Raw genomic sequence first — 17,342 nt, 5'->3', positions numbered from 1 at the left:
GGGCTTCCCTGGTGGCACAGTGGTTGAGAGTCCGCCTGCCGATGCAGGGGACACAGGTTCGTGCCCCGGTCCGGGAAGATCCCACATGCCACGGAGTGGCTGGGCCCGTGAGCCATGGTTGCTGAGCCTGCGTGTCCAGAGCCTGTGCTCCGCAACGGGAGAGGCCACAACAGTGAGCGGCCCGCACACCACAAAAAAAAAAAAAAAAAAAAGATATGCCACACACACAGACGCACACACGCACTGGAATACTACTCCACGGTAAAAAAAAGAGTAGTGATTACCAGAGGGGAAGGGGTGGGACAGGGGAGGGTGAAACGGGTAAAGGGGATCAACTGTACGGTGAGAGACAGAAACTAAACTTTTGGTGGTGAGCATGCTGTAATGTAAAGAGAAGATGAAATATAACGTATACATGAAATTTATGTTATAAACCAACGTTACCTCAATAAAAGATTTTTTTAAAGTAATTCCTTTACTAGTTCTCAAAGTACGGCCCCACTCCAGCAGCATCAACACCACTTGGAAACTTCTTGAAATGCAAATTCTCAGGCCCTACCCCTGACCTTCTGAATCAGAAACTCTGGAGTGGAGGCCAGTAATCTGTCTTTTTAAAGCCCTCCAGGTGATCTGACGCACACTAAGGTTTCTGAACCTCAATATTCTAGGGATTATAATATTCACTCCTTACTTATTACACTCTACTTCAGTTAATACTGTATACTCTCACTACAAATTTAAGAAACAAACACAACAGTTCCATTTTACACATGTATTTACTATTTCTGGTGCTGTTACTCTGTAGTCAAGGTTCCATCTGGTATCATATCCCTTCAATCTGAAAAGTTCATTTGACATAGCATCTAGTGTTCTTTTCCCGTAAGAAGTCAGCTGCTGTTTGTATCACTGTTCCTCATATAATGTTGTTTTTCTAATGAATGCTTTCAAGATTTGCTCTGTATTTTTTCTGTATTGTGTCTAATTATGGGTTATGTATACACGTGGGTTATATGCCTTGGGGTTTAGAGTACTGTGGATCTGTACTTTTTTTTTTTTTAAATCGAGTTTGGGAAAGGTGGCCAAAATGGCGGAGTAGGAAGTCCTTGCACTCACCTCTTCCCATCGGCACACCAAAATTACAATATTTACAGAGCAACTATTGATGAGAAAGACCAGAAGACAAGCAAAAATGATCTTCTACAACTAAAGATGCAAAGGAACCACGACCGGACAGGTAGGAGGGGCAGAGACACAGTATAGTCAAGAACAATACCTCCACAAAGGGGAGGATAATAACAATTGTAGAGGTTCTCCCCAAGGAGCAAGGGATCTGAACCCCACGTGGGGCTCTCCAAACTGGAAGTCCTGCACTAGGACGACAAACACCAGAACACCTTCCTTTGAAGGCCAGCAGGGCTTACATTCGGGAGAGCCAGAGGGCTATGGGAAATAGACTCCATCCTTAAAGGGTGCACACAAAATCTTACAAGTTCTAGGACGCAGAGCAGAAGCAGTAATTCAAAAGGCACCTCGGTTAGACCCACCTGCTGATCTTGGAGAGCCTCCCTGAGAGGCAGGAGCCAAGTGGAGCTTACCGGGGGGAAAGAGACACTTGTGGCAGCCATTTCTGGGAGCTTGTTCAACCACGAGGACACTGGTGCTGGCAAGCGCCATTTTTTAATCCTCCCTCTAGCTTATTAGGGCTGGGACTCGGCCCCGCCCAGCAGCCTGTCTACACCAGTAATGGGACACCTCAGGCCAAGCAGCTGGCTGGGCGGGGACACAGCCCCACCCACCAGCTGGCCTGGCTGGGAGCCCCTGAGCCCATAGCCGCTTCAGGACCTGGACTTATCCACCAGAGGGCCCAGGACCGGCCACTGACACCAACGAGCCTCACTAGTCCCAGGTCCCCAGGGCCCTGCACCAGAGACCCTGGGACCTGGTTTTGCTCACAGGTGAGCCAGCATTAGCCCCAGGATCAGCCTCACCCATCACTGGGCAGGCACCAGCCACTGGGTCCTGGCCCAGCACAACAGAGACCAACGCACTAACTCAGGGAGTTCCAGGGCCCTGCAGCCAGAGACTTTGGGACTGGCTCCACCCACCAGTGAGCCGGCACTAGCCCCAGGACCCGGGCTCACCCACCAGTGGGTGGGTACCAGCCTGGGACCCCCTGGGCCTCAGCCCTGCCCACCAGTGGGCAGACACCAGGCCTGCGGCTAGAGAACCCAGGACCCAGCTCTGCCTACAAGGGGGCCGGCACCAGCGCAGGGATCTGATCCCCTGAGCCCTGTCCCACCCACCACTGGGTGGACAGCAGCCCCAGGACCACCACAGACCTACAGCCTGCTGTGTCTGGATGCAGCCCACAGACCAGCAGGCCAGCACTAGCTCCAAGACCCACTGAGCCCTAGTCCCACCCACCAGCAGGCTAATGCCAGCTCTGGGACACCTTGGGCCCCTCAGCTAGCCGCCCCAGGAACTGCTCCTGTCCACCAGTGATGGGACACTAGCCCAGGGAATAGCGGGGGCTCTGGCCTGCCAACCAGCAGGCTGACAGCAGGCCACCAGACATATTGGGCCCCTCAGCCAGCAGCCTCAGGACCCAGCTCCACTAACCAGAAGGCTGATAACCAGCTTTGGGATATCCCAGGCCCCTACAGACAGCCATGCCAGGAACTAGCACACCCACCAGCACTAGATCTGGGACCCCAGCCTGCAACCACACACCCCGAGCCCAGCTCCACCCACCAGTGGGCCAGTACTAGTCCCAGGAACCCCCCACTCACTCCTGCAGCCGGCCACCTTGTGCCCCAGCCCACAGACGGAAGCCTTCCACGAGGCAGGGCCTAGCAACCAACCTGAAGGAGGGCCAGCCACACCTATCAGACTGCCCACAGTAGTCAGGCCACCACAACAGAAGGACCCAGGCAGCCCACACAGGGGGCACCCCTAGAGCACATAGCTCTGGTGACCAGAGGGGAGTGCGCTGCTGGGAAGCACAGGAGGTCTCCCACAAGAGGCCACTTCTCCAAGGTCGGCAAATGTAATGGATGCAAGTCAAATCATTATCACCTACACTTTACAGTGTGTATGTCAACTATATCTCGAAAAAACTGAAAGAAAAAATCAAGTCTTTTTTTTCCCACATGCCATTGTGCCTTTCTTCTCCTTTTAAGAACACTAATTACATGTATGTTATTTGCATAATATTGTCCCACAGGTCTCTGAGGCTCTATTAATGTTTTTTCCATTTTTTCCTCCATGCTTTCACAATGGATCATTTATACTGATTTATTCTGAAGTTCACTTACCCTTGGTTTTGCTGTTTCCAATATGCTTTTAAGCCCATTCAGAATTTTTCTTTTCAGACACTATACTTTTCAATTTTAAATGTGTTTTATCTAAGTAATTTCCATCTATCTACTGTGATATCCCCATTAATTATGACCATATTTACATTTAAGTTCTTGAACATGTTTTATAACAGATATTTTGAAACTAATTCCAGTATCTGAGTCATCCCAGCATCTATTTTCTATTGATTGCTTTTGGTCTTTACTACAGAACCTGTTTTTATGTTTCTTCATAGGTTTAATAATTTTTTATTGTATGCTGACACCTCCTGTAAACCAAAGAGAAACCTTCAAAAGCTCTAGTAGTTGATTCCTACAAACTTTTCTCATATCTTGACATATCCAGTCCCACCTATTCTGCATTGTGACATGAGTACCTACTTACTGACACTGTAAAATTTTCAGTCTTATCAAATAATACTGCCAATCCTTAAATGCTGTAGCACTTAACTTTTAAGGATTTCCTAATTGGGTCTACGTGTCACTCTATTCACACCAGCATTTCTCTGATTAGTAGTTATATTGTAGACTTTGTACTTATTTATATGGGGTTTTTAGAACTAATATATTTTTTCAGGAATGCTATCTCTCCCTCACTCTATCTCCACCCCCACTCCCAGACTAATTTTGTAAAGAGAGAGACCATATATATCATCTGTAACTTCTATACATGGTAGGTTATGACTAAATGCATTCTTCTCTTTTCCAAATGCATTTCATATGCATGATACAGTCTCTTCCTTATTATCTACCTTTCCTTTCATTACCCATTTTTACAATATAATGGAAACATGTACCACTTTTATATCCAGAAAATAATAATATAAATATGTAATTCAATGTTCCCTTTCCTCCAGAAAATATTCTGATTAATCCAACCATTTTTCAAACTCTTCCAGTACTATTACTACCCTACCTACCCACTTAACACCTTGTCATTTCTTGTATTATATAAATTGTAATTTTAGATCACCAAATTATTAAGGATTAACTTAAACGTGAGGTTTTGGTGGTAATTTCCCTCAGTGTTGTAACTGGAGTGAACACATAGAATCACCACCTACAAATTGACAGAATTTACATCTTTACAAAACTACCTACTGAATAATTTAGTTTTATTCAGTCATTAGAAATGGAGTACTTCTAAACTCAAAGATCACAAGAACAATGGTGTTTGTGAACTAACCAGGTAAAAATGGTTAGAAAAGAAAATCAATGAGTGGAAGCAAAAACAGAATTCAAAATGTTTAAAATTTAAACATTATACTTATTTTAAATTTCATCTTTGTGGCAGTTTGCTTTAGTTTATGTTGTGGCAGACATTGCTTTGAAAAGGTACACTTTTATCCAATTTGTTTAAAAAACAGACTTCACAGATTAAGAAACAGTAACCTCTACAGAATATTGCTATAGAATTATAGTTTAAGCTTTCTAATATAAAAGCCATTTGTCTAATAAACGTTATCTTGGTGAAAAACTGCAAGTCAAAATAGTAATAAGCTTATCTTCACCTACCTGTAACTTTGGTTCCAATAACCAGGGGCAAAGGAATTTCGTCTGGGAGATCCTTGAACTGTGAAACATCCGCAACTTTCCTTTGCTGTAAGAGCCTTATTTTCTGCCGTTTCTGTTTTAATGCTGATCTCTCTTCCTCAAAAAATGCAGAAGAACATCTAGAATAAATTATAAAAATCATATAAACTGATAACTGTCCTATATAAAAACTTCAAGTCAGACCATTCATCTCACTACTCCCTTTATTCTTCTCATTCTTTTAAGTACTATATTTAAAAATGGGTTCTTAGCAATAATAATTTTCTCTTCAAAGTAAATTACCTTTATATCTTTTTAAGAACAGGACCTTGCAAAACTGAAAGATACATAAGCAAGTCTAGATTATTCCTTCCTCAAAGGAGGAGGATTTGTTCACCATCCTTTGACAAAACTGCACCTGGATCCCAGGTCTCCTCTTAAGAACAATGTTCAGTTTCAATACTCTATTCAAAAGAACATGATATTTTCCCTGTGACCCAGTGAACCTATCTGTACAGGAATTAAAGATGAGACTTGCCACCGTGTAAACTTTTAATCATATTTCCTGTCTTGAAGTATGAATACTGAATATACTCTTACCTTTAGGGCCTGTCATATTTCTATTTTCAAATTCTAGGATGAACCAAAGGTATTTAAACAAAGCTTTCAGGCCACGAAATATACATCCATGTCACTACAGTCAAGATAATGAACATACAAAGACATTAATCAGCCCCCTAAAGTTTCCTTGTGCCACTTTTCTATCCTTCCTTTGCTTCCTCTCATTTCTATACTCCTACTTCTCAAGCAATCACTAAGTTGCTTTCTGTATTAAGTTTATATCTTCTAAAGTTTTATATAAATGGAATCATCTAGTATATACTCTTTCTTCAGGCTTCTTTCATTCAGCATAATTATTCTAAGATTTGTCCATATTGGTGTATGTATCAGTGGTTCATTTCTTTTTATTGTGACACATCCTATTCTATGGATATAGCACCATTTGTTTATCCATTCACCTGTTAGTGGACTTATGGGTTATTTCCAGGTTTTGGCTCTTACGACAAAGTTGATATGATCATCTGTGTGTGGGCTTCTGTACAAACATATGCTTTCATTTCTCTTGATTAAAGTAGTGGAAGGGCTGTGTCATATGGTCAATGTGTGTTTAACACTTTAAGAAATCAAAGAATCCAAATATCACCAAAGAAGATACACAATTAGCAAATAAGCATATGAAAAGATGCTCCACACTATATGCCACCAGGGAAATGCAAATTAAATGAGATATCACTACACACTTATTAAATTGCTAAAATCTGGAACACGGACAACTTCAAATGCTGGTGAGGATGTGGAACAACAGGAATTCATTCATTTCTAGTGGAATGCAAAATGGAAGACAGTTTGGTAGTTTCTTACAAAACTAAATATACTCTTACCATAAAATCCAACAATCATGCTCCTTGGTTTTTACTCAAATGAGTTGAAAACTTACATCCACACAAAAATCTGCATAGATGTTTACAGAATCTTTATTCATAATTGCTAAAACTTGGAATCAACTAATCTTCAGTAGGTAAATGAATAAACAAACTGGTACATCCAGAGAATGGAGTATTATTCAGTACCAAAAAGAATGAGCTATCAAATCATGAAAAGACATGGAGGAACCTGAATGCATATTACCAAGTGAAAGAAGCCAATCTGAAAAGGTTACATTCTGTGTGATCCCAATACATGACATTCTGGAAAATGCAAAGCTATGAAGACAATAAAAATATCAGTGGTTGCCAGCAGTTGTGGGGATGCGGAGAGGGGTGAATTGGTAGAACACAGAGGATTTTTAGGGCAATGAAAATACTCTGTAAAATATAATAATGATAGATATATGTCACTAAACATTTGTCAAAACCCACAGAAGGTATAATACCAAGAGTGAACTCTAATGGAAACTATGGACTTTGGGTGGTTATGATGTGTTGGTGCAGGCTCATCAGCTGTCACAAATGTACCACTCTGATGGAGGACATTGATAGTGGAGGAGGCTATGTATGTGGGCGGGGGGGGGGGCAGTAAACCGGAAATCTCTGTATCTTCCTCTCAATTTTGTTGTAAACCTAAAACGACTCTTAAAAAATTAAGTCTTTTAAAAAAGAAAGAAAGGAACTGCCAAACAGTTTTTTCAAAGTGGTTATACAATTTTATATTCCCATCAGCGGTGTACAGGAGTTCAAGTTTCCCCATAGCCTCACCAACACGTGGTAGGCTTGGTCTAGTAAATTTTCAACACTGGTTTTAATTGGCGTTTTTCTAATGACTAATTATGTTGAATATCCTCTCATTGGTTTATCTGATATTCTTATATCATTGGTGAATCATCTGTTCAAATCGTTTGCCAATTTGTTAAATGGGCTGTTTGATTTTTTTTTTTCAGCTGTGCCGTGCAGCATGAGGATTCTAGTTCCCCAACCAGGGATCAAACCTGTGCCCCCTGCAGTGGAAGCATGGAGCCCTAATCACTGGACCACCAGGGAATTCCCGTTTCTTTTTTTTTTTGGCAGTACGCCGGCCTCTCACTGTTGTGGCCTCTCCCATTGCAGAGCACAGGCTCCGGACGCGCAGGCTCAGAGGCCACGGCTCATGGGCCCAGCCACTCCACGGCATGTGGGATCTTCCTGGACCGGGGCATGAACCCGTGTCACCTGCATCAGCAGGCGGACTCTCAACCACTGCGCCACCAGGGAAGCCCCCGTTTGATTCTTAATACTGAATTTTCAGAGTTCTTCATACATTCTGGATATAATATACACTTTCAGCAATCAAATTTTATTTAAATAGTATTTTTGCATAGTTAATACATTCATAGGCTTCTAATTTAAAAGGTTCAAAAGGCACTGAAAACTCTAATACCTCTGTCCCTCGGTTTCCTGTCTTCCAGAGGATCATGACTGTAAGTTTTCTACATGTCCTTCATTGATACTTTAGGAATACACAAGCAAAAACTGCTTATGTTCCCTTCTTATTTTCCCCAAATAGCTACAATATGCTCTGTTGTGTATTTTGCTTTCTTAAAGTATCTTAGCAATCACTTCTATATCAGTACATTAGAAAACTCCTCTGTTTTTTGGTGGGTTTTTTTGGCCACACCACACAGCATGCGGGATGCTGGTTCCCCGACTAGGGATTGAACCTGTGACCGCTGCAATGGAAGCGCAGGGTCTTAACCCCTGGACCTCCAGGGAAGTCCAACTTCCTCTGATTTTAAGTTAAATGATTTCAGAGTTTTCTACTATTTTGAGGTACCATACTTTAATTAATCATTCCTCTATTTATGGACACTTAGGTTTTTGCCAATCTTTTGCTTCTACGAATACTACTGTACGTGTCATTTTACCCATGTACAAGTATTTCTGTGATCTAAATTCGCAAAAGTACTAGGTTACAGGGTATGGAAATTTGAAAATTTGACAGATATTACCAAATTGCCCTCCACAGAGGTTATATAAATTTAATCTCTCACCACCAATAGTGACTTTTTCACCACACCATTGCCAAACCCAACATATTAAAACTTTATGAACTCCATTGATCTGATAGTTAAAAACAGTATTCTGATTTTATATTTGATTTTATATTTCTCACTATGAGTAAGATTGAACTGTTTTCATCTGTTCAGAAGAGCCATTTCTTTTTCCTTTCTTATGTACTGTCATATAAACAGACACTTTTATTATAGGTTATTTGACTTTTTTAATTGATTCATACATAGTTCTTCATATATTTGGAAATTAGTCCTTTGTTGTAAGAATTATAAATATTTCTGTTATTGTCTTTTGACTTTGTTTATGGATTTTCTGTAGGGGGGCAATGCAAAATGTTTTCATTTTTATGAAGTCAAATTTATCGATATTTTCTTTTATGGTTCCTAGCTTTGGGGCCTGTTAGAAAGATCTTCTCCAATTCAAGATTAAGCAAAACTCTCCTACAGGTTCCCCTAGTGGTTTTACTGTTTCATTTTAAAAATGTGAATCTCTGATCCTTTTCAAATGTTTCCTGGTATAAAGTATGAGATATGAAACCAACTTGTGTTTTCTTAGATTACTTCAGAGTGGTCTCAGTATCCATTAAATAAGTAATTTAACCCCTCTCTCCCTATGTGCTTGAGATGCAACCACTGTTATCATGTATTAAATTCCTATAGACATCTTTGATTCTATCTGGACTTTCTCTCTCTTTTTTTTTTTTTAGTTTTAATTTTATTGGAGTATAGTTGATTTACAATGTGGTGTTAGTTTCATGGGCTTTCTCTCCTTTTTTTTTTTCCTCTCCTTTTTAATTCATCTTTCTATGCATGTACCACTACAACACCATTTTGATTATGATCACATTATATCTATTTTAATAGGTGATAATACATACTACATATGTATGTATGATACTACATAGTCTCCCTTTATTACCTTGCTTCTTCAGAATTTTCCTGGATCTTCCTGCTTGATTTCTCTTATGTGAATTTTAGAATTAATTGATCTAGTTTAAAGTTAAAAAAAAGGGGGGGGGGGCTACTGATATTTTTATTGGGACTGATTTTAGAATGCTGAGCATCCTAATCCAAGATCATCTATGTCTTCCCATTTCCTCATTTGTATCCTGCACATTTCCTGTTAAGCTCCTTCTTGGTATTTTACTTTACTTTTTCTTTAGGATATTTGGAAAAGTACATTGTATCAATAATTTGTAGTGTACCTCAACTTCCTCAGAGAAAAGAAAAACTATAAACTTTTGTTGAAAATAAAGACTTCATTTCAACTATTAATTTACCTTGATGAAGTAAAGGACTATAAAATTCAACAATGTTATGGTAACATAAGAAAGGATAAATTAATAAGAGAAATATTATGATTTTATGAAATATATTTTATGAAATATTATATTAGAAATATTATGACAAACAAACTGCAGAATTATAACTAAACAATAAAATAAGGTGTGACTAATATCTCATTCTGACAATAATCAGAAACAGTGTGGCTTAATTTACTCAAACATGTAAAGTCACAGCAAAAAGCCCCCAAATGGCCTAAAGTAATTAACAAAGACCATAAATTACCTGTATGAAACACACTAACGTATCACATTTTGATTTGTTCTTATAAATGAGGGAGATATTTAAAACATCAGCAGCAATGTCATCTTTCCATACAATGGGATAAAATAAAATATTACCAGTTCAATGAAAAGTTCTCCTTGAATTTCATTACTATCTACAGAAATCAGGAAAACTAAATTCCATACCTACTTGTCCAAGTCACTTCATAATTCCAAGTCTTCTCTGAATTTCCCCACAAACTGAAAAAGTCTTACACATGCTTTTACTAGGCAGACAGACATGAGACTAATGATGTAGTATATTGCAAAATTTCTCTCAAAAGTAATATAAGGTTTTCTGATGTGTTAAGAAAGCAAGATAACACTAGAAAAGGAAAAGCAGTTTAACACGAAAAGTAATTCTCAGGAAGTAACATATTGGATACATTCACTTGATTTGTTTCTACATAGAGTAAAACATGCATTTGTGGAAAGGCTCTTGAGGTGATAAAAAGAGTTTTACAAAAGGTAATAGCAATGTATGCGGGGAGAGAGGGGGAAGATGGCAGAAGGGTAAGACGCAGAGATCACCTTCCTCCCCAAAGATACATCAGAAATACATCTACATGTGGAATAACTCCTACAGAACACCTACTGAACGCTGGCAGAAGACCTCAGACCTCCCAAAAGGCAAGAAACTCCCCCACGAACCTGGGTAGGACAAAAGAAAAAAGAATAAACAGAGACAAAAGAATAGGGACGGGACGTGCACCAGTGGGAGGGAGCCGTGAAGAAGGAAAGGTTTCCACACACTAGAAGCCCCTTTGCGGGTGGAGACTGCGGGTGGCGGAGGAAGGGAGCTCCGGGGCCGCAGAGGAGAGCGCAGCCACAGGGGTGCGGAGGTCAAAGCGGAGAGATTCCCGCCCAGAGGATCGGTGCCGACCAGCACTCACCAGCCCGAGAGGCTTGTCTGCTCACCCGCCGGGGCAGGCGGGGCTGGGAGCTGAGGCTCGGGCTTCGGTAGGAGCCCAGGTAGAGGACTGGCTGCGTGAACACAGCCTGAAGGGGCTAGTGCGCCACGGCTAGCCGGGAGGGAGTCCGGGAATGGAGCTGCCAAAGAGGCAAGAGACTTTGTCTTTCTTCTTTGTTTCCTGGTGCGCGAGGAGAGGGGATTAAGAGCGCTGCTTAAAGGAGTTCCAGACACGGGCGCGAGCCGCGGCTAACAGCGCGGACCCCAGAGACGGGCATGAGACGCTAAGGCTGCTGCTGCCGCCACCAAGAAGCCTGTGTGCGAGCACAGGTCACTATCCACACCTCCCGTCCGGGGAGCCTGTGCAGCCCACCTCTGCCAGGGTCCCGGGATCCAGGGACAAGTTCCCCGGGAGAACGCACGGTGCGCCTCAGGCTGGTGCAACGTCACGCTGGCCTCTGCCGCCGCAGGCTCGTCCCGCACCCCGTACCCCTCCCTGCCTGCAGCCTGAGTGAGCCAGAGCCCCCGAATCAGCGGCTCCTTTAACCCCGTCCTGTCTGAGCAAAGAACAGACGCCCTCCGGCGACCTACATGCAGAGGCGGGGCCAAATCCAAAGCTGAGCCCCGGGAGCTGTGCGAACAAAGAAGAGAAAGGGAAATCCCTCCCAGCAGCCTCAGGAGGAACACATTAAATCTCCACAGTCAACTTGATGTACCCTGCATCTGTGGAATACCTGAATAGACAACCAATCATAACAAATTGAGGGGGTGGACTTTGAGAGCAAGATTTATTATTTTTTCCCCTTTTCCTCTTTTTGTGAGTGTGTATGCTTCTGTGTGAGATTCTGTCTGTATAGCTTTGCTTTCACCATTTGTCCTAGGGTTCTATCCGCCCGTTTTGGTTTTTTTTTTACTTAAAAAAATTTTTTTTTCTTAATAATTTTTTATTTTAATAACTTTATTTTATTTTACCTTACTTTATTTTCTTTTATCCTCTTTCTTTCTACTTTTTCTCCCTTTTATTCTGTGCCGTGTGGATGAAAGGCTCTTGGTGCTGCAGCCAGAAGTCAGTGCTGTGCCTATGAGGTGGGAGAGCCAACTTCAGGACACTGGTCCACAAGAGACCTCCCAGCTCCACGTAATATCAAACAGCAAAAATCTCCCAGAGATCTCCATCTCAACACCAACACCTAGCTACACTCAACGACCAGCAAGCTACAGTGCTGGACATCCTATGCCAAACAACTAGCAAGACAGGAACACAACTCCACCCATTAGCCGAGAGGCTGCCTAAAATCATACTAAGTCCACAGACACCCCAAAACACACCACCAGACGTGGACATGCCCACCAGAAAGACAAGATCCAGCCTCATCCACCAGAACACAGGCACTAGTCCCCTCCACCAGGAAGCCTACACAACCCACTGAACCAACTTTAGCCAGTGGGGACAGACACCAAAAACAACGGGAACTACGAACCTGCAGCCTGCAAAAAGGAGACCCCAAACACAGTAAGATAAGCAAAATGAGAAGACAGAAAAACACACAGCAGATGAAGGAGCAAGATAAAAACCCACCAGACCTAACAAATGAAGAGGAAATAGGTAGTCTACCTGAAAAAGAATTCAGAATAATGATAGTAAAGATGATCTAAAATCTTGGAAATAGAATAGAGAAAATGCAAGAAACATTTAACAAGGCCCTAGAAGAACTAAAGATGAAACAAGCAACGATGAACAACACAATAAATGAAGTTAAAAATACTCTAGAAGGGATCAATAGCAGAATAACTGAGGCAGAAGAACGGATAAGTGATCTGGAAGATAAAATAGTGGAAATAACTACTGCAGATCAGAATAAAGAAAAAAGAATGAAAAGAACTGAGGACAGTCTCAGACACCTCTGGGACAACATTAAATGCACCAACATTCGAATTATAGGAGTTCCAGAAGAAGAAAAGAAAAAGAAAGGGACTGAGAAAATATTTGAAGAGATTATAGTTGAAAACTTCCCTAATATGGGAAAGGAAATAGTTAATCAAGTCCAGGAAGCACAGAGAGTCCCATACAGGATAAATCCAAGGAGAAACATGCCAAGACACATATTAATCAAACTGTCAAGAATTAAATACAAAGAAAACATTAAAAGCAGCAAGGGAAAAACAACAAATGACACACAAGGGAATCCCCATAAGGTTAACAGCTGATCTTTCAGCAGAAACTCTGCAAGCCAGAAGGGACTGGCAGAACATATTTAAAGTGATGAAGGAGAAAAACCTACAACCAAGATTACTCTACCCAGCAAGGATCTCATTCAGATTTGATGGAGAAATTAAAACCTTTACAGACAAGCAAAAGCTGAGAGAGTTCAGCACCACCAAACCAGCTTTACAACAAATGCTAAAGGATCTTCTCTAGGCAAGAAACACAAGTTAAGGAAAAGACCTATATAACAAACCCAGAACAATTAAGAAAATGGGAATAGGAACATACATATTGATAATTACCTTAAATGTAAATGGATTAAATGCTCACACCAAAAGACACAGACTGGCTGAATGGATACAAAAACAAGACCCATATATATGCTGTCTACAAGAGACCCACTTCAGACCTAGAGACACAGACTGAAAGTGAGGGGATGGAAAAAGATATTCCATGCAAATAGAAACCAAAAGAAAGCTGGAGTAGCAATTCTCGTATCAGACAAAACAGACTTTAAAATAAAGACTAGGGCTTCCCTGGTGGCGCAGTGGTTGGGAGTCCGCCTGCCGACACAGGGGACACATGTTCATGCCCTGGTCTGGGAGGATCCCACATGCCGCGGAGCGGCTGGGCCTGTGAGCCATGGCCGCTGGGCCTGCACGTCTGGAGCCTGTGCTCCACAACGGGAGAGGCCACAATGTGAGAGGCCCGCGTACCGAAAAAAATAATAATAATAAATAAAATAAAGACTATTAGAAGAGACAAAGAAGGACACTACATAATGATCAAGGGATTGATCCAAGAAAAAGATTTAACGATTGTAAATATTTATGCAACTAACATAGGAGCACCTCAATACATTAGGCAAATACTAACAGCCATAAAAGGGGAAATCGACAGTAACACATTCATAGTAGGGGACTTTAATACCCCACTTTCACCAATGGACAGATCATCCAAAATGAAAATAAATAAGGAAACACAAGCTTTAAATGATACATTAAACAAGATGGACTTAATTGATATTTATAGGACATTCCATCCAAAAACAACAGAATACACATTTTTGTCAAGTGCTCATGGAACATTCTCCAGGATAGATCATATCTTGGGTCACAAATCAAGCCTTGGTAAATTTAAGAAAGTTGAAATTGTATCAAGTATCTTTTCTGACCACAACGCTATCAGACTAGATATCAATTACAGGAAAAGATCTGTAAAAAATACAAACACATGGAGGCTAAACAATACACTACTTAATAACGAAGTGATCACTGAAGAAATCAAAGAGGAAATCAAAAAATACCTAGAAACAAATGACAATGGAGACATGACATGGGATGCAGCAAAAGCAGTTCTAAGCGGAAGTTTATAGCAATACAATACTACCTTAAGAAACAGGAAACATCTCAAATTAACAACCTAACCTAACAACCTAACCTTGCACCTAAAGAAACGAAATTGAGCTATTTGTAATGAGGTGGATGGACCTAGAGTCTGTCATACAGAGTGAAGTAAGTCAGAAAGAGAAAGACAAATACCGTATGCTGACACATATATATGGAACTTAAGAAAAAAAAATGTCATGAAGAACCTAGGGGTAAGACAGGAATAAAGACACAGACCTACTAGAGAATGGACTTGAGGATATGGGGAGGGGCAAGGGTAAGCTGTGACAAAGTGAGAGAGTGGCATGGACATATATACACTACCAAACATAAAACAGATAGCTAGTGGGAAGCAGCCGCATAGCACAGGGAGATCAGCTCGGTGCTTTGTGACCACCTAGAGGGTTGGGATGGGGAGGGTGGAAGGGAGGGAGACGCAAGAGGGAAGAGATATGGGAACATATGTATATGTATAACTGATTCACTTTGTTATAAAGCAGAAACTAACACACCATTGTAAAGCAATTATACTCCAATAAAGATGTTAAAAAAAAAAAGATTGTACTATGAAATAGCATGTTTCTAGAAATTATAAAACGTATTTATGTTTGTCACACCACAAAATGTTAATAAAGTTCACAATTGTTTAATTCTTTGTTTTCACTAAAAAATTAAAATTTCAACGGATAAAAAAAACAATGTATGCATAACCTTATAGCTTCATTAAATGATTTTTAGTGCATTCTTAAATATTTTTTGGAACATAGTGGAGCATAGATAATATAACAAAATTATGTTCAAAGCCTGTGACCTAAACAAAAATGAAATTGTGCATTTAATTATAAGATACGTAAGTATAAAAAGCACCTACATTAATGTTGGTCAGTAGGATATATTTAACATATAACTATTCTGGGAAGTTGTGTTTTGGTACTAGTCCTTTTGAAGATGAAAAAGTCAATATGGTAATAATACTACCAACTAATTTATTAATTTTATTTTAAATAAAAACATTATTTTTACCTCCGTGGTTTCCCCATAAGCCGCCTGATTTTTCCCCATTCTACTCTTGTTAACTTTCTTGTTTTCAAATTAGGAAAAGATTCCTTTAGACAAACACAGAAGTCATTGTCGCCTTCAAAAAGTGGTCTGTAAAACAGAAATGGTATTTTAATAGTTAATATACAATGTGTTACTTAAGAGCCATAAAATTCAAAATATGCATTCCAATTTTCAACATATTAATCACAAGATGCCAAACTTTCACCTCTACCCAAAACAGGCACAAATTCCAAATGTTAAAATTAAACTAGATCCTTTGCATTTATGAAACAAATAATGTGTAAAAGTTACTCAAGAAATACTGTCTGTGCTTGAGACTCCAAGAGACACTGATTTTTGTTAAAAATCTCCTATAGGAGTCTATCCTTCCAGAGGTTATCTTGGCATTATCATTATATCTGGTGAGGATAAACAATGTTAGCTACAAAGTATCTTTGTCCCAAAAGTAATATCATCACCAGGGAGTTCTCTTTGAGAGTCAATTCGTTTTAGAAAACTGGGGACTCCAGAGGGTTAGATTAGTTCTTGGGAAATCGAGGACTCGGATCATACTAGGACACCCTGAGAGCTGTCTTAAGCCTATGAAAAAATTTGTGGACAAAAATAAAACAATTTTATTCATGAGTTTGGGAAACCAGGAACCAGTCTCAGCAATGACACATGAAATGTCTTGGGCTTAAATATGAATGTTCATGAGATTCACAAGGTTCAGAGTACGCAACTGGTGAAAGTAGAGAAAGGAAATAAAGATAAGCAGTCAGCAAAGCAAGCACCACTGACTGGCATGGATTAGATAAGATTAGATTGTGGTGGATGAGAAATCAGAATTTTTCCTCAATAAATTCTGTTGTTGAATAATTGGATTTCACCCAAACCTCTATGTTCTACTTAAACATTTACATATAACTAAAATGCATGAATATCATCCCCCAAATAGAAAGACTCATTAAAATCTTCCTGAATCACTTCTACCATTAATAACTGTTTCTCTACTATTATACTAGCATTTAAAATCTCGAGATTTATAAAACAAGTTCCATTCACTGCAAATAATGGTGCTTTGTTTTCAGGGTATCTCCACTCCACAGTCTTTGTAAATTATAATATGGAGATTATACTTTCATTTTCATATAACAACTTCTTCCCCAAAAGGGGTAGGAGGGAAGAAAACTTTGAAAAATGGAAATGGATCAAACTAGAATGAGGAATAGAAAAAGAAATTCAGGAAAAAAATAGAATCAAAATAGACCTCTAGAAAAGGTTGAGGCTTTGAAAGATTTTTTTTGTGTGTGTGGTACGCGGGCCTCTAACTGCTGCGGCCTCTCCCGTTGCGGAGCACAGACTCCGGACGCGCAGGCTCAGCGGCCATGGCTCACGGGCCCAGCCGCTCCGCGGCATGTGGGATCCTGCCAGACCGGGGCACGAACCCGCGTCCCCTGCATCGGCAGGAGGACTCTCAACCACTGCGCCACCAGGGAAGCCCAGGTTGAGGCTTTTAACATTTGAAAATCTTAAACTTCTGGTTCAAATGATACTTGTGATATGAGCCATGATACATACTTATCTATATTTGAGTAGAACCACTCATATATGCACCACTTATGTGCTTTGGGAAGCTTGAGTAAGTTACGTAATCGAAAACCAATCTTCTGTGAGGCCTTCTTATCTGGTGTTGACATTGTTGCTGTAAATTTCTGTACAATAAAAAAAAGAGATTAATTACAGTTCCATTAAGT

General features: G+C 40.5%; 1 protein-coding gene across 2 annotated transcripts in view; it reads right to left on the bottom strand.

The window, feature by feature from the left end:
* Positions 1–17,342, bottom strand: part of LIN9 (lin-9 DREAM MuvB core complex component) — a 108,427-nt gene that overhangs the window by 69,878 nt on the left and 21,207 nt on the right. Inside the window, exons 5-7 of one of the 2 annotated variants that reach the window (XM_067729620.1) lie at positions 17,167–17,300; positions 15,568–15,693; positions 4,872–5,029 (exon numbers count right to left, since the gene is read on the bottom strand). In XM_067729620.1, the coding sequence (XP_067585721.1) occupies positions 4,872–5,029; positions 15,568–15,693; positions 17,167–17,300 (418 nt within the window). Of the gene's footprint in view, positions 1–1,544; positions 1,716–4,871; positions 5,030–15,567; positions 15,694–17,166; positions 17,301–17,342 lie in introns of those variants that run through there. The other variant, XM_067729621.1, reaches the window with a different exon arrangement.

The sequence above is a fragment of the Pseudorca crassidens genome, chromosome 2, assembly GCF_039906515.1.
Source record: "Pseudorca crassidens isolate mPseCra1 chromosome 2, mPseCra1.hap1, whole genome shotgun sequence".
Lineage (NCBI taxonomy): Eukaryota > Metazoa > Chordata > Mammalia > Artiodactyla > Delphinidae > Pseudorca > Pseudorca crassidens.
This window is presented reverse-complemented; position numbering and strand designations above follow the sequence as displayed.